A 17704-nucleotide genomic window follows, 5' to 3' on the forward strand; every position below is an offset into this window, starting at 1 on the left:
TGCACGCCCACGTGTCCGTACTTCTATACTTGTGAGGACATAATTAATTCCCAAACACCTAACCGCACACACACGCCATGTCTGACTCTGACCTTGAACTAAAACTAAACCCGACTCTGACCTGAACACTCAAATGTAAGGAAGTAAAGACTGGGCAAGCTGTCCTCCCCCCCCCCCGAGGTCTAAAACTCAGCCTGGTCCTCACAAAGATAGACATACAAGTCTCACACACACACACACACACACACACACATCTGGATACCATCAGTAGAGGAGGCAAGTCGACAACAGCAGCTGTGAGATCAGATAACCGACTGCTGAGCCTCACCGCACTGATACTACTACTACTTCTACCACTTCTACTAATACTACTAATACTACTAGTACTACTACTAGTACTATAGGTAGTACTACTACAGTACTACAAAAGTGCTGTTACTGTGCTGCAAAACCGCACGGCTGTTAGAGGAAGAGGAAGACAGCTGCTGCAGTCAAGAGAAACAGAAAAATTCAGGGACAGAAGGAAAAAGTGCCAGTAAAAGAGGAGTTAAGAACTGGAAAACAGCAAAAGAAGAACTGAAGGAGAAGAAGAAGATGAGGTGTTTTTTTTTAACTCTGGTCTTCGTCTCCCTGCTGTCGTCCATCTCACCGTCTCCTCGTCCTGCAGATGACTGCTCCAGCATGTCCGTCCGTAAGTTTTCTCCTTCTTCGCCTGAGCACATGGACAGGTACAGACAGGTTTGACCCCCAGCTGCCTCTCTGACAGATCAGGACATGTCTTCATCGGGTGTTTTCTCAGAGAGTCAGTCAGTCACATTAGAAAAAAAATCCAATCAGACTTTCCCAGCATTCACACACACTCAAACCATGAGTGTGTGTTCTTGTTTTTCTGTATGTGAGAGGACCTGGAAGTGAGGACATTTTGTTAAAAGAGGACATTTTAAGAAAGAGAGGAGGTTTTAATAGAATGAGGACATTATTGTACTAAAGTTTGGACACTTGTTGTGGACTTTATTAGAACACTGAGCGTCCTCACAAGTATAGATGTGTGTGTGTGTGTGTTTGTGCTGATGTTTATCTCACAGAAACATTTCCATTACTACAGTAATGGAAGTACTACAGTTCCACACTTCCACACCATATCACTACAATACTGCAGAACTAACTGCAGTAGTACATTACTTCAGTATTGCACATCCTTCTATTCTACAGTACTACACTGCTATACTAATATACCACAGTACTACAGTACGTACAGTCCCGGCAAGAAGGAAGCGTAGAGATGAACGAGGACAAAAGTGTTAACATCAATATTCCCCAAAAAAAGTCCCATTTACTTTGTCTCACTTCACTGTCAATTGAAATTAACATGATTTAACTTGAATTACAACTCTAAGGAGGCTAATCTTAAGCTTACGCTGCCATGAACGAAGCTCCAAATGTAGAATCTAATGACTCTATTCTTCTCACTTTACACAGAAGCAATGAAATATCATTTTTAATTTCAAAAAACTTTTTTTTTTTCTCAGCCATCGACTCCAGGATGATCGCTGGGCTCTAGTGGTCAAACCATGTAATTACAGCAATGGCGTCCATCACATGAAACCATTTGGTTAAAAATACCTTTTAAACCTAAAGTACCTTTAACCATAGACCTACATTGTGAAAGAGACGCGAAAGAGAGAAGAAACTGTGGGTACATTTTCTTTAAGCATCACAACCCACAGAATTTGGTCCATTTGTTCGAATAAATCATTTTATCCCCACTTATTTTACTAGACGGCTAAATCAGACGCTAGCTGTCTCGGCTAACTCCATGGGGCCCATAGAGCATGCTCAGTACGTTTCACCCGGGGAACTTCTTCAAACCAGGAAGTGGCTTTTTGACATGATGCATTGAGCAACTTTCATAGAAATGAATGGAGCCTCTTCTCCAACGCTAGACTGACGTATGTTCTGGTGTTTGCAGGTCTGCGGGCGTTCAGGCTGAAGAAGACCTGTAATTTCACCACTCTGAAGGAGAAGCAGCTGAAGGAGATCCAGGCCCCGACCACCAACCTGTACCTGCCGATCCTCTACCTGGTGGCCTTCTGTGTCGGCCTGCCCTCCAACCTTCTGGCCCTGTGGGTCCTGGTCTTCAGGACCAAACCGGCGCCGTCCACCACGCTGCTCATCAACCTCACCGCCGCAGACTGTCTGCTCCTGCTGGCGCTACCTTTCCGCATCGTGTACCACTTCAGGGGAAACAACTGGGAGCTGGGCGAGCCTTTCTGCCGCATCGTCATGGCGATGTTCTACGGCAACATGTATGGGTCTGTGCTGTGTCTGGCGCTGATAGCCCTGGACCGATACATTGCTTTGGTTCACCCTTTTGGCGCCAGGACTCTGCGCAGCCGGCGGATGTCCCAGTACATGACGGCGGCAGTGTGGGTGGTGGTGCTGGTCGCCATGCTGCCGCTGCTGGTGTCGCGGCAGACCTACATGCTGGACGAGCTGCAGATCACCACGTGCCACGACGCGCTGCCCGAGGAGGAGCATGAGAACTACTTCCTGCCGTACTTTGCCACCTTGTTCACTTTGTGCTTCCTGGTGCCCTTCATGGTTGTGCTGTTCTGCCATGGCGCCGTCCTGCGCACCCTGCTGGCCGACGGGAAGCGTCATGGTCACGCTGTGCGGGTGACGGTGCTGGTGCTGGTGGTCTTCATCGTGTGTCTGCTGCCCAGCAACATCCTCCTCCTCCTCACCTATGCAGACAGTTCACTGGAAGGAGACGGAGAGGACATCTATGTCCCCTACATGGTTAGCTTAGCGGTTAGCACCTACAACAGCTGCATCGACCCCTTCATCTTCTACTTTGTGTCGGTGGAGTTCAGGGAGAAGGCCAGGAGCGTCCTGTGTTGCCGCGGTGACTCCGAGGACAAACCGTCCTCTCTGGGGAACAACATGTCGTACCTTTCATCGTCATCATCAGGCCTCAGGTCAAAGGTCACCATACTGTCCAAGACCAGCCAGAGTGGGACGTCTGAGACGGCGTGAGGAGGCGTCACCCTACGGAAACGTCTCAGAAATGAATGTTGGACTGCTCCTTTAAACTGAGAACACTTTGATATGAAGGCAGAATGCTATGGTGAGCATGAAGGGCCAAATATCATCACTATTCACTCTGTTTGCTTAAAAAATGCTGTAAAAAGTGACGCTCAAGCCGTCAGAGCAGTTTTTACAGCGTGTGATGTTAAAGGCAGCTTTTTACAATGTAAAAAGCTGTAAAATCCACAACATTTTACGCATTTTTCTAATGATTGATATCAAAATGGCATAAAAACCTGCCACTGATTATTTAAAGAATTATTTGAATCTACTCTCTATACAAAACAGAAAAAAGGACTCATGACTATGTGGAAAACGTGAAAACTGATGTTTTGTTGGTGTTTATAGTATGAAAAGTGCTGCTAATTGACCCTCTCCGCTCGCCGTAGAACTGATTCCTGACGACTTGACTGGTTGTAGATTTGGATGGAAACGAGTTCATGTCAGAAAACTTTGCGACTGTTTATTTACATGTTAATAAAAGTGCTTAATAAAAAATAAATAAGATATAAGGAGAAGGTTCATACAGCTGATTGATCTATAAATACACAAGATTTAATGGAAAATATTGTGAATCCACAGTGAAATCAAAAAATTTATAAAGTTTACAGCAAGACTCACGCTGATGATTTAAAACCTGTTTCTGTTTATATTTGAGTCCTAAAACCTGATTTTTTGAAATAAATACTTATGTCTGTAATACTTATCAATTATCTGGTATGTATTGAATAATTATATAACACTTACACAACCTGTATAATAACCTTAAATATGTTCTGTAACTACATTATAAATGCTGGCAAATGTGGAATTTAAGTATTTAATTTGAAAAATGATAAAGACAAGATGTGTACATTGATTTTTAAGGCTATAAAGACAGAAACTTCCTCACAGGTTCAGCTACTTTTTACATTACATTACAATTTTTTATCAAAATAAAATAATTTTAAGATAAATGATAATAAAATTTATTTAATTTCAGGATGAAGTCTGTTACCTCGTTGTCCCTGTTTCTCAGTAATTACACTGTGTCCTGCGATCATTAAAATACTTTCAGTGTAAACACACAGTTGTCTATCAGCCTTGTACAGATAATCAATAAGTATTATATTGATACGCTGCAGTGAATAGTTACACAGTGACTTGTGGGCTGTGATCTAAAGCATATCCACCTTAACTTTGGACGTATTAAGGTGGATCTTGTAGATGTTCTCACTTTAAATGGTTCAAATGTCCTCCTTTGACTCACGCCTGATTGATTTCTAGTATTAATGTTGTCAAAGTGACAATAAGAGGAACATCTTCTATGAACTCTCCTCTCGAAGGCTGCAGTGAGCTGAATAACACATAATGTTGGACACAAAGGATGATGGGTAATTATTTGTACTGAGTTTTACTTTAATTCAGTGTATTTAAACCTACAATCTGAAGAAAGACTAGAGGAACAAGGTGGAGAACAAGAGGAAGAGGAGGAGGAAGAGGATCCAGACCCCGTGGAGCCATTAGTGCCCTTCATGCTGTCAGAGGAAGAGATCAAATCATGTTACTTGTGTTTTCTGTGGTTTGGCTGTTGTTTTATTTCATCTACTTTATCATTTTATGTTTTATTTTTTAGTTATTTTTTATGCATTTATTTTCTTACCTCAGCAATTTTAGTTTTATTCATTTTTTATCATATGTATTTCTTTTTCAACTTAATCCATTTATTTTTATTTTCTAAATTTTCTTATGTATTAGTTTACCACAGCCATTACTTGTAATTTTTTTTAAATGCATATTATGATTTTTTTTACCTCAGGCTTTTTCTCTTTATTATTTTATCTCAGGCGTTTGTATTTATTTTTCTAAATTGCTTTTTATTTTATGTATTTATTTTCATTTGTTCATATAGTTATTTATCTTTTCCAACAATTTATTTATTCATTTATGTGTTCGTTGTCGTGGTAACGGTGACGTCACAGCCTCTTCCTGTCTTACAGTTTAGTTTCACTTTTGTCAGTTCGTCGTGTCGCAGTTTGTTTTCTCCTTCTTCTGAAAGGTAGGACTGTTTTTAGCGACATGTTTTCACTGTTTGACTCCTGAATGATCTTCTGTTCGTCCCGTTTCTTTACTGCAGGTAAAAATTAACCAAAAAAAAGACAGAAAACAGCAGAAATCTGCCGCTGGTTTACTCACAACTCCACTGGTGGAGTGTAGCAAGAGGCCTTTAGTCAGAAAATAAGGAAGAAGATGAGGAAATAAGTCAAAGTCAGCGGCCTCACACTCACAAATTAACTTTACATTTATTTTCTTCAAAAATAAGCTCTCAGGTAAAATGGTAAAAATCACCACCCACAGAAGAACAAAGCAAAATAGCAGTTACACAAAACTCAAACCACACAGATGAGCAGGAAGTGTTTCACCAGGTAAATGAATTCCTGGTTATAAAAGTTCCTGGAAATGTTGGTGGAAAAGGGGCTGTAGTCACTTTTTTTATAAACGTTTGTGCATGTGTTCATCCAGATACGAACACTTAGAGGTACAATACACTTAAAACCTGAAGTCCACCCCCAAAATATTAAATAATCTATTAAAAAGCAAAACAAAACAAAAACAAACAATAAAACAAAACAGTGTCAGTGAGGACATTTGAACACATCGGTTGGGCTGCAGGTGTTTCTATGTCTATATATGTCTATTGTCTTTAGACAGGCCATGAAGGGCCCAGGTGTTTTGGAAGAGCGGTTGTTTCCCCTTTATGGTAGATGTCATTTTTTCCAATGGCAAGAAGGTCGTAGTTAACTCTGAAATCCATCTACCGACCTTTTTCCATGATAAGGTCACGACTCTTCTAGTCAATAACAAGCTTATCTCTTGCAGTGTGCAGGGATGTGTGTGTCTCATTTTGCCTGCACTACTGTTGTCTGTACAGCTAAATGACAATAAAGTTTGATTTGATTTGAAATGCTGACAACTGACACTAACAGGAAGAGTTTCCCTCCATTTTAGAGTCAAAGCGTCCGCTGTCCTACATTTGTTCATATGTTTGTGTGTCGTCTTCTCTGTGGACTGAAATAACTGAATTTGTCTGATAAGTGACGGCCTCTTTTTCCACAGCTACAGAGAATAAACACCAGTCTGTCCCTCAACCAATGAAGAAGAAAAAATAAGCAAGAAGAAGAAATGCAGAGAACACATTTAGGTGACGAGTCCGTGCCGACCAAAAGGACTCACATGGAATCAGAAGACAGGTAAGGAAACACCTTCATATACACAATTTGGGTGAATTAGCCTAATGTGGGGCATTTTTTGCATTTCAGACATTGACAGTACCTTATATCCACATTCAGTAGCACTCCCAAATCTCCAGGATGTGTCCTAATTAAACCAAAAGAGGAAGTGCAGATATCACACCCAACAAAGAAACGGGACACTGAGAAGAAACACCAGAGGAGGGAATATATTTTGGAAGAATGGTGCTCAGAAAGATGGTTTTTCCTATTTATCTACCAAACTCAATTCAAAAACCTTATTATTTTAAAGTGTCCTGCTTTCAAAGAGACATTTGCATAGTGACCAGTAACCATTTTAAAGGCTTCACTAGTGATCGAGGTCTTGTTGTGATTTCAGCATGTGGATCATCCACATCCACATTATTTTAACAGAGTTATTAAAATACGTTGTCTTTCACATTGAATCTAGAATCTTTTAATGGTGAATAACTCTTGTGCTGCATAAAGAAAATGAAAAGAAAATAATTACGATAAACAAAAGATACAAAACATGCAAAGTATTAAGACTGTGTGTTACACCACCAGGTCACAGCACCTACACGTGCACTCAAAGCACACAGCAGACTCTGCTGGATCTGAACCTGGATCTGAACCTGAACCTGGATCTGAACCTGGATCTGAACCTGAACCTGAACCTGAACCTGAACCCAGCTGTCTGTCCTTCAAGAGCGACAACTCGAAGGAAAATATCATTGATTTTAAAGATCAACCTCCATCTGCTGACCTTATGTAAGCTTACACTGACATTAAGAGTTGGTGAAACTAGTAAATAACTAGTTTGAATCAGAATCAGATTAAGAAACAGCTTTATTGGCCAAGTATGTGAACACATACGAGGAAGTTGATTTCGGTTATTCCATTATTTTGGAAGAATGGTGCTCAGAAAGATGGTTTTTCCTATTTATGTACCAAACTCAATTCAAAAACCTTATTATTTTAAAGTTTCCTGCTTTCAAAGAGACATTTGCATAGTGACCAGTAACCATTTTAAAGGCTTCACTAGTGATCGAGGTCTTGTTGTGATTTCGGCATGTGGATCATCCACATCCACATTATTTTAACAGAGTTATTAAAATACGTTGTCTTTCACATTGAATCTGGAATCTTTTAATGGTGAATAACTCTTGTGCTGCATAAAGAAAATAAAAATAAAATAATTACGATAAACAATCCTGAACCTGAACCTGAACCCAGCTGTGTGTCTATAGATAGATAGATAGAAAGAAATACTTTATTGATCCCCGAGGGGAAATTCTGGTGCTACAGCAGCAAAAGAGCAAAAGCGAGTAAAAGTGACCACCACCATGAATACAACAATAAATAAGCAGATAATAAATAAGCAGATAAACTGATGACAAGATTAAAAGCAAAGTGCGAGTCAAATTAAATAAAATAAAAACTATAGTGCACGTTAAAGAACAGAAATACATAAGAGTGATGGGTCAATGGATCCTCCTCTTTCTTTTAGGAAATCTGCTGATGGAAGGTAAGAATTAAACTGGTAAAAACACATTTGAGACAGAAAGTTATTTGTTAATAAATTGGACATATTTTTGTCCGACATGCACATTTATCTGTGCTGCTGACGTTTCAGGGTCCTGCTGCAGAGACGAGACTCTCCTGAACCCAGCTGTCTGTCCTTCAAGAGCGACCAGTCGAAGGAAAATATCATTGATTTTAAAGATCAACCTCCATCTGCTGACCTTATGTAAGCTTACACTGACATTAAGAGTTGGTGAAACTAGAAAAGAACTAGTTTGAATCAGAATCAGATTAAGAAACAGTTTTATTGGCCAAGTATGTGATTTCAGTTTTTCCACTGATCTCCTCCAGACAAAAAGGGAGACAAGAACAACAAAGCTGAACGAAGCAAACACACATTTAACTTAAATTTAATACCTTTCACAATAACCAATAGAAAAGCCTTTATTGGCTACTACAACAATCAAACGCTTCCTATAATTGCTGACCAGCTTTTTGCATGTCTCACTGGTATTTTTGCCCATTCATCTTTAGCGATGAGCTCCAACTCTTTCAGGTTGGAGGGTCTCCTTACCATCACCCTGATCTTTAGCTCCCTCCACAGATTCTCAATTGGATTCAAGTGGTGATCCTTGGATTCTTTTTCACCTCTCTCACTATCCTCCTGGCCAGCACAGGTGTCACTTTTGGCTTCCGATAATACTTTGCACTGTAGCCACTGGAACTTGAAAACATTTAGATATGGTCTTATAGCCCTTTCCTGACTTGTGAGCAGCCACAATGCGCAGCCGCAGATCCTCAGTGAGCTCCTTTGTCTTAGCCATGACTCTCCACAAACCAACTTCAGAGAGCTGCTGTTTTTCACCTGTTGAGTTGATTAAAACAGCTGTTCCCAATGAATCAGGGTCATTAGGATGCTTTAGAACAGCTTGGACTATTTGGAACGGTATAGAACTTTGGATTTTCCCATAGACTATGACAGTTTGCAAAGGGTATGAATAACTTTGAACATGCCACTTTTTGTTCAAATGTAAATAAAAGCTGAGAAATATTTCTTTCCACAATGATGCCTCTTGTACATCGTCTTGTTATCTTCTGGGAGACGCCTGTGTCATTTCCAATCAAGAAAAAACTTGCTGGTTGAATAAAAGTAACTTTGAGTCAAAATTTGCCAGGGGTATGAAGAATTTCAGGCTTGACTGTATATAAAGACACACAAACACATTTTCAGACTCTAGAAGACCTTTAGTGTTCAAACCTGCCGCCTCCACACGGCCGACCAATCACTGAGTGAGGTGGGTGTGAGGACACAACCCGTCTGGGGGGAGGTTCAGACGCTGTTCGACCTTCTGACAATGGAGAGCACTGATGTTTGAACTATTGTTTACTTGTTGGTTGTCATTTTTCTCCTGGGAGCTGCCCAGCACAACCAGTTTGATACCAGCAGACACTGAGCAGCTCTACTGGAGCAGCTGGAGGGTCAGTGAGGGAGGGGGAGCTCATTGGAGGGGTTGGTGAGAGCTGCTGGGACTAAACAAAACCAACTAGTGAAGCAAAACACTGAGCTGAACTCTAGAAATAGGCTGTTAACTGTTGATTCTCAGTGGGATCAGCAGGACGAGTAAACCTTTACCACTACAGGGAGTCACCTGACCTTGTGTTTGACTCTCTGCAGACAGACACAATGTGAGCTAATTCTTCAGTGTTCCTCCACAGAGTTGACCAGGAGCATCAAACACCCCTGGACTCAATATTTATGGTCTGTTGTACAATAATTACTTTTACATCTATTCTGTTCCAAATCATCTCCACACACACGATTTTGTTTGACTTTGATCGTGTCATTCCCATGATCCTCTGCTGCAGCTGCTGGAGGAGAATATGGTCAGTCTTGTGAAGAAGGAGCTGAAGGAGATCCAGAGGGTTCTGAGTTCAGACTGCTCAGGATACTTAGAGAGTCAGAGGGAGGGTGAGGATGAAGAGCAGAGGAAGAGCAGCAGAGAGGCGATTCTGAAGATCACACTTCACCTCCTGAGGAGACTGAAGCAGGAGGAGCTGGCTGACTATCTGCAGAGCAGTAAGAGGATTTCTGGATAAACGGGACATTAACTAATGTCTCTAGAGACGATATAAATGTATTATTTATTACTTTGTTGAAATATTCATCATTTCTCAAATGTTCTTATTTGTTGTGTGTTCATTCAGAAATTTCTGCCTGCGTTTGTCAACGTAACCTTAAATCTAACCAGAAGAAGAAGTTCCAGTGTGTCTTCGAGGGCGTCGCTAAAGCAGGAAACCCAACGCTTCTGAACCAGATCTACACAGAGCTCCACATCACAGAGGGAGGGACTGCAGCGGTCAATGATGAACATGAGGTCAGACAGATTGAAGCAGCATCCAGGAGACCAGACAGACCAGAAACAACCGTCAGATGTGTGGACATCTTTAAAGCCCCACCTGGAAGAGATTCTCCAATCAGATCAGTGATGACAACGGGAGTGGCCGGCATCGGGAAAACAGTCTTAACGCAGAAGTTCACTCTGGACTGGGCTGAAGACGAAGCCAACCAGGACACACAGTTCATGTTTCCATTCACGTTCAGAGAGCTGAATCTGCTGAGAGACAAAACATGCAGCTTGGTGGAACTCGTTCATCGTTTCTTTCCTGAAACCAAAGAAGCAGGAATCTGCAGGTTTGACGGGTTCCAGGTTCTGTTCATCTTTGACGGTCTGGACGAGTGCCGACTTCCTCTGGACTTCCACAACAACGAGACCCTGACTGATATTAAAGAGTCGGCCTCAGTGGATGTGCTGCTGACAAACCTCATCAGAGGAAATCTGCTTCCCTCTGCCCGCATCTGGATAACCACACGACCTGCAGCAGCCAATCAGGTCCCTCCTGAGTGTGTTGACATGGTGACAGAGGTCAAAGGGTTCACCAACCCTCAGAAGGAGGAGTACTTCAGGAAGAGATTCAGAGATGAGGAGCAGGCCGACAGGATCATCTCCCACATCAAGACGTCACGAAGCCTCCACATCATGTGCCACATCCCGATCTTCTGCTGGATCACCGCTACGGTTCTGGAGGACGCGTTGAAAACCAGAGAGGGAGGAGAGCTGCCCAAGACCCTGACTGAGATGTACATCCACTACCTGGTGGTTCAGACCAAAGTGAAGAATGTCAAGTTTGATGGAGGAGCTCAGACAGATCCACACTGGAGTCTAGAGACCAGGACCATGATCTGGTCTCTGGGAAAACTGGCTTTTCAGCAGCTGCAGAAAGGGAACCTGATCTTCTATGAATCAGACCTGACAGAGTGTGGCATCGATATCAGAGCAGCCTCAGTGTACTCAGGAGTGTTCACCCAGATCTTTAGAGAGGAGAGGGGGCTGTACCAGGACCAGGTCTTCTGCTTTGTCCATTTGAGCCTTCAGGAGTTTCTGGCTGCTCTTTATGTCCATCTAGAATTCACCAACAGTGGTTTCAATCTGCTGACAGGCTGCCAAGTGTCTGCAGTGACAGAGCTCCACCAGAGTGCCGTGGACCAGGCCTTACAGAGTCCAAATGGACACCTGGATTTGTTCCTCCGCTTCCTCCTGGGCCTTTCACTTCAGACTAATCAGGATCTCCTGCAAGGCCTGGTCATCCCGACAAGTAGTAATTTACAGGCCACTCAGCAAACAGTCCAGTACATCAAGAAGAAGCTTGAGAAAAATCTGTCTTCAGAGAAAAGCATCAACCTGTTCCACTGTCTGAATGAACTGAATGATCGTTCTCTAGTGGAGGAGATCCAACAGTCCCTGAGTTCAGGACGTCTCTCCACAGATAAACTCTCTCCTGCTCAGTGGTCAGCTCTGGTCTTCATTTTACTGTCATCAGAAAAAGATCTGGACGTGTTTGACCTGAAGAAATACTCTGCTTCAGAGGAGGCTCTTCTGAAGCTGCTGCCAGTGCTCAAAGCCTCCAACAAAGCTCTGTAAGAACAGGCAGATTTTGTTTGATTGAAATAATAATGTTGTCACTGCTGAGCTTTAATGAGAGAAATATATATAAATAACTTACACTCATTGTGTCTTCAGGCTGAGTGGCTGTAACCTCTCAGAGAGAAGCTGTAAAGTCCTGTCCTCAGTGCTCAGCTCCCAGTCCTCTAGTCTGACAGAGCTGGACCTGAGTAACAACCACCTGCAGGATCCAGGAGTGAAGGTCCTGTCTGCTGGGCTGGAGAGTCCACACTGTACACTGGAAACTCTCAGGTAAGCTTGCAGTACAGTTGGTGTCAAGTCAGTCGGAGGCAAATAGTGACTTGTGTGCCAAGTTCATCACCAGCAAAAACATTTGGCCCCATAATCACAGGTTTTACCATCAAACACTCATGTAAATCCCATTAAATCTAACCCAGTATCATTTAATACTGATCCAAGTGAAGAAAGACATGCAAACTGCAGCTACTGTGCCTCTTTCTGCAGCAGGCTGTCAGAACAGTAAACAGGCCCAGAATGATGTCTGACAAATACACCAGATGAACTATAACTGAAGCAGGCCTCTTTTTGTGTTATGGGAAAAACCCTATCAATTACATATCTAGTACCGTGAATGCAACCAGAGAACATACGTGTGAGTGTGACTGACTAAACCGAGAACGTTGGTCCCATCAGTGGAAAAGTTAGTCTGTAGTCCTGATTGTGTAACAGGTCTCAGATAGAGTTCCCATTAACAGAGAAGAGTCCTGTATAAACAGGAGGAAGAATGAGACGGTGACAGAGCTTCTGGTCGGTGCAGCTTCGCTCAGCAGAATTTAATTACCAATACACAAAATATACTTTTCCTTTTCTCCCCCCTTGTATTTTGTTCTACATCTTCAAATATACTTTTATCAATACCAACATCCACAATATTAGAAACAAAACAAAATACACAGGCTGGTTACAGGACCATTACTTTGTGCTTTCAAATAAAAACACACATCCTCTATTCAGATGAATCCTGAGTTCAGTGTATCACTATTAATACATCCTCGTTCAGTCTACTGACTGAGCTAGTATGTAGTTCACTACCACTCGGAAGGAACCATTATTGTGAAATACAGAATTTGTAGGTACGTGTTCCCTTATTTAACCCCATAGTGCAAATGAAAAGAGACCCAGCACATTGCTAATGATGACTGTCGTTTCAATATAAATGCACGAGCTGAAGACTTGCAAACATTTAACTTTCCAAAGTGCTTACAATTTAACAATTCAAATACATACACATCAAACAATAACACCAAATGCATACGTGTTAAGCTGGCTTAACAAGAAAAATAGTTATTAACCCAAAATGGAATGTGCTGGAGCCAAAAACTACGACATGCTTGGAGAATACAACAAAAAGTTTACAGCCGGCGCCATCTTGGGCCACCCCGACACAGAGAAGAACCCAACCGTATGCTTTCTACTTGTTCACAAAACCATTATATACTCCTCCCAGACATCGATCTAACATTACATTTAAATGTATGTAGTTATACAAGTTTTCCAAATCTCACCAACCTGTATAAACAGGAGGAAGAATGAGACGGTGACAGAGCTTCTGGTCGGTGCAGCTTCGCTCAGCAGAATGAGGACGTAAACAAGAGTCCGTTCTAAAGGAGTCCCAAGCAGAAGCAAAGCGCCTCACTGCCTCCTACTGGCAACACTGAAATGCTCTAAGTGTGTAATACAATGAGGGCTTGTCATCTCACTTAAGAGATAATCATTGACCATTACGGTTCATATTAGTACATTTATCTCACAGAAATAACCCTTTCAAAATAAAACAAACAAAATTACATCAATGTGACCATACGTTTCGTGTGTGTCACAATTGCAATGATGTAACGTTCAGCTTGTTGGGTGTTATGTATTGTGTCTTCAGGCTGAGTGGCTGTAACCTCTCAGAGAGAAGCTGTGAAGTCCTGTCCTCAGTGCTCAGCTCCCAGTCCTCTAGTCTGACAGAGCTGGACCTGAGTAACAACCACCTGCAGGATCCAGGAGTGAAGGTCCTGTCTGCTGGGCTGGAGAGTCCACACTGTACACTGGAAACTCTCAGGTAAGCTTGCAGTACAGTTGGTGTCAAGTCAGTAGGAGGCAAATAGTGACTTGTGTGCCAAGTTCGTCACTCCAGCAAAAATATTTGGCCCCATAATCACAGGTTTTACCATCAAACACTCATGTAAATCCCATTAAATCTAACCCAGTATCATTTAATACTGCTCCCAAGTGAAGAAAGACATGCAAACTGCAGCTACTGTGCCTCTTTCTGCAGCAGGCTGTCAGAACAGTAAACAGGCCCAGAATGATGTCTGACAAATACACCGGATGAACTATAACTGAAGCAGGCCTCTTTCTGTGTTATGGGAATAACCCTATCAATTACATATCTAGTACTGTGAATGCAACCAGAGAACATACGTGTGAGTGTGACTGACTAAACCGAGAACGTTGGTCCCATCAGTGGAAAAGTTAGTCTGTAGTCCTGATTGCAATGATGTAACGTTCAGCTTGTTGGGTGTTATGTATTGTGTCTTCAGGCTGAGTGGCTGTAACCTCTCAGAGAGAAGCTGTGAAGTCCTGTCCTCAGTGCTCAGCTCCCAGTCCTCTAGTCTGACAGAGCTGGACCTGAGTAACAACAACCTGCAGGATCCAGGAGTGAAGGTCCTGTCTGCTGGTCTGGAGAGTCCACACTGTGAACTGGAAACTCTCAGGTAAGGATTCATCAGCCTGATCGAGTTTCTTACTCATTGATGATGCACCGTTGGTTTGGTCAGTTATGTCCGTGTGGCTCCAGCGTAGATGGTGTGTTTTCATAAAAAACTTAGCTCATGGTCAGAAACCATGGACCTCTCAGCACGACACACCTGGAACAATTACTGCAGCGTTTCAGGCTCCCAGCGCCACAATCATCACCACAGAAAAGGCTCAAACACTCGTCATGGCGATACGACAGTTCATCCTAGTTGTGTTATAAACATTTGCATGTTTCATTTCATTATGGAGGGTATTTTTCAGAATTGGTGTTTCAGGACAAATACAACACTGTGATGTCATCTGACTGAGTCATGCACACATCCCAGTCTTAATGAACATGCACCAACGTGTTTGATCAAACTGGCAAAGACTAAAACTAAAGACATTTCCTGTTTAGTTTGATTTTATGTTAGATAGTTTATTGAATCACAATATTTCTGTTAGTTAGCTTTTTTAAAGTCTAGTTTTTATTCTTATTTTGAATCAAAATGTTTTTTTAATTTACAGTTTTAAATGTTAGTGTTGTTTTAGTTCACTATAATAACTCTGGTCCAAACTGTAGGAAGGTTCTGTCACCTGCAGCTCATCTAATTAGCTGTCTGTGACTGTTTCTTTTCATATTTCTTTATTTGGACGTGTTTTTAATGCGGTTAAGATTTAAGAGCTGCTAACAACATGTGGACTGAGGCTACAGGAAGCTGCAGTAGCTTCATAATAAAAGCCTTACAGTAGTCTGCCATTTTGGTTTTAATGTACTGACTGGAAAGTTTAAAGACGGAAGCAAATTACAGGCGATGACAGAAAAAACACTCCACCTTCCCGCCCCTGACAGTCCCATCAGACTGTTTCATGTGTGTTAATGTGTGTGTTTTCAGGCTGTCAGGCTGTCTGATCACAGAGGAAGGCTGCACTTCTCTGGCCTCCGCCCTGAGCTCCAACCCCTCCCATCTGAGAGAGCTGGACCTGAGCTACAACCATCCAGGCGACTCAGGCGTGAGTCTGCTGTCTGCTGGACTGAAGCATCCACACTGGAGACTGGACACTCTCAGGTATGAGGAGGCCTGCTGCTGCCACCGACAATCAGTCTGATAGAGGAGCTGCAGCTGGAAACATCTGTGTGTAGTTTTTATTTTATCTGGTGTCAGCGAGGAGACACAAAAAGTCAGCCAACACCATGATGCATGCCTTCAAAGTAAATTAAATGGTTCTGGTTCATACAGCCTTAGAACAAAGTGAATATTGGTGAGAAAAGATTAGATGTAAACACAAGAATAGAGGTTTTCCTCCCTCAACAGACATTTAGGCATTTTTGTGTGACTAAGATCTAATTTTTCAGTCCATAATAACACAAAACACTGTCTGTAAACACAGAAATATGAACTGAACTGTGTGTGTGAGAGCGATGTAACGTCCATGTTTCCATGCTGAAAGAGAAAGTGCTGGTCTGACACCCCCCTCCTCCTTTCAGGGTGGAGCCTGGAGGAGAGCGATGGTTGAGACCAGGTCTGAGGAAGTGTAAGTGTGTTTATGATTCAACCATCTTCACTCATTCAAATGCTACTGAGGATGAAGATGATCACTGATGAGTCTCTGACAGGTGTCGTCATTTTAATCCTCTGAGAGCATGAACACTGAAAATAAACATTATTAATCCTTTCATCTAATGCAATGTTGTTAACAAATCAGTTCCCACTTACACACTTTAACTCCACATTAAATTATTAAACAGCTCAAAATAACTAAAAATCTGCATATTGACAACAAAGAATAATTAAGAGCTGCTCAATTAGCAAATGCAGCTTTTTCTCATATTGGATAAACAGTAAACTCCAGCAACACTGCCTGTAAACATTCTGTAGCCTGAACAGAGCATATTTATGTAATAAAGATTTAATTAGGCTAAAATCCTACAACATATTACGCTAACTTACCTGCATCACAGAGGTTTTGTGAGGTGAGTGAAGTTTGGCCTCTCAGGTTCACTGCAACAACTCCTTGTTGTTCTTTTTCTGTGGGAACAACAACACAGCAGTCAGAAACACAATAGTTGAGCTGGACATGAATGTGAATGTCACGGGGCGGGACAGAGGCTCAAGTGCAGACAACAAACACCAGGGGCGCCCCCAGAAATCTTTCACAGGGGGGGGCAGATAGGGCCAGAGAAAATCCTGGGGTGGCACACCAAAACCAAAACCAAAACCAAAAACAAAACCAAAACCAAAACCAAAAACAATAACGGAATTTCAAGAAGAAAAGCTGTTGTAAGTATTGAGTCAAAATCGATGTCAGTATGAGAGTTAAGGAATCATGTACTCATATACTTTCTAATTTTACAGTTAATGTTACTTAGATGTACATGGACTAATACAGAACAAGCCTGTTTTAGTAAGTGTTGGTTTATTTATCAGTTAGGACATTCATTGTTCTAATAGGGTAGTTGTATTATACAGCTTTACTATTAGGGAGTACATTCATGGAATGAACTAAACAGTTACAGGGAACAAGTCTACTCAAGTTTAAAAGCAGCACACAGAGGCCTTTGATTGTTTTCAGTACAGCTTTATTCTGCTGTAAAGTCTTTGACAGTAGACATTTGACCACAGCTCTGAGAGGATTGTAGCCATGTGTGAGCACTGTGCCAGTCTTTCTTGAGGCCTCGTCTTCTGCCCCCTTGAAGAGTACGAGGGAAAAACTTGAGATGCTGCTGTTTGGGCCCTCTGATGTTGACTGGGAAATATCTGTGATGAAACATGAGGACAATAAGTTACTCTGAATTTAAAATAGCAGCAGCAAAACCAACAGTAATAACACGAGTAGCTGTCCATAGTAATCCCAGATTACAGTTGGATTATGGACCCACAGTCAGTTCTGTTCTGACTGTTCAAACTCATCTACCAGTAAACATGAACAAGAAGCTTTCTGTTGTTGCACCAGGGTTCATAACTCAGTGTTGACACCTTGTTACCACACGTTTATCCAGGTGAAGTTCCTCTCTTGCCATTCATTTCCTCATGAGGGACCCTGTTCTCAGCTCACCTGTTGGTCCAGCAGTAGGATGAACAGCTGTGTCCTGTCTGACCTGCTGCCTCACTTCTT

General features: G+C 42.0%; 2 protein-coding genes and 1 long non-coding RNA gene across 7 annotated transcripts in view; 2 read left to right on the top strand and 1 right to left on the bottom strand.

The window, feature by feature from the left end:
- Positions 1-268: 268 nt before the first annotated feature.
- On the top strand, positions 269-3232 carry LOC139207079 (proteinase-activated receptor 4). 2 transcript variants are annotated; one of them, XM_070836714.1, is made up of 2 exons: positions 269-691; positions 1970-3232. In XM_070836714.1, exons 1-2 carry the CDS (start codon positions 595-597, stop codon positions 3034-3036), a joined length of 1164 nt encoding a protein of 387 aa, XP_070692815.1. In that variant the 5' UTR covers positions 269-594; the 3' UTR covers positions 3037-3232. The 2 variants fall into 2 exon arrangements, with proteins under 2 accessions (XP_070692815.1, XP_070692816.1); XM_070836715.1 differs by having other exon boundaries at positions 576-728.
- Positions 3233-5077: 1845 nt separating this feature from the next.
- LOC139207075 (NLR family CARD domain-containing protein 3-like) overlaps positions 5078-17704 on the top strand; it is an 18605-nt gene continuing 5978 nt past the window's right edge. Inside the window, exons 1-12 of one of the 4 annotated variants that reach the window (XM_070836709.1) lie at positions 5078-5125; positions 6184-6317; positions 6885-7088; positions 7954-8067; positions 9558-9600; positions 9708-9918; positions 10047-11817; positions 11921-12094; positions 13737-13910; positions 14392-14565; positions 15484-15657; positions 16077-16123. In XM_070836709.1, the coding sequence (XP_070692810.1) occupies positions 6250-6317; positions 6885-7088; positions 7954-8067; positions 9558-9600; positions 9708-9918; positions 10047-11817; positions 11921-12094; positions 13737-13910; positions 14392-14565; positions 15484-15657; positions 16077-16123 (3154 nt within the window). In that variant the 5' untranslated portion in view covers positions 5078-5125; positions 6184-6249. The remainder of the gene's footprint in view (positions 5126-6183; positions 6318-6884; positions 7089-7953; positions 8068-9557; positions 9601-9707; positions 9919-10046; positions 11818-11920; positions 12095-13736; positions 13911-14391; positions 14566-15483; positions 15658-16076; positions 16124-17704) is intronic. The other 3 variants (XM_070836711.1, XM_070836710.1, XM_070836712.1) reach the window with 3 other exon arrangements.
- LOC139207082 (uncharacterized) overlaps positions 17153-17704 on the bottom strand; it is a 962-nt gene continuing 410 nt past the window's right edge. The window contains exons 2-3 of the long non-coding RNA XR_011585026.1: positions 17645-17704; positions 17153-17346 (exon numbers count right to left, since the gene is read on the bottom strand). The exon at positions 17645-17704 is cut by the window's right edge and continues 62 nt beyond it. This is a non-coding gene — a long non-coding RNA (uncharacterized lncRNA). The remainder of the gene's footprint in view (positions 17347-17644) is intronic.

This window comes from Pempheris klunzingeri, chromosome 9 (genome assembly GCF_042242105.1).
Source record: "Pempheris klunzingeri isolate RE-2024b chromosome 9, fPemKlu1.hap1, whole genome shotgun sequence".
NCBI lineage: Eukaryota > Metazoa > Chordata > Actinopteri > Acropomatiformes > Pempheridae > Pempheris > Pempheris klunzingeri.

Bases quoted from the DNA above. Each gene is read 5' to 3' on its own strand.
- LOC139207079 (XM_070836714.1), top strand. From the start codon at position 595: ATGAGGTGTTTTTTTTTAACTCTGGTCTTCGTCTCCCTGCTGTCGTCC. The intron at 692-1,969 runs GTAAGTTTTCTC...TGGTGTTTGCAG, and splicing joins CTGCTCCAGCATGTCCGTCC to GTCTGCGGGCGTTCAGGCTG.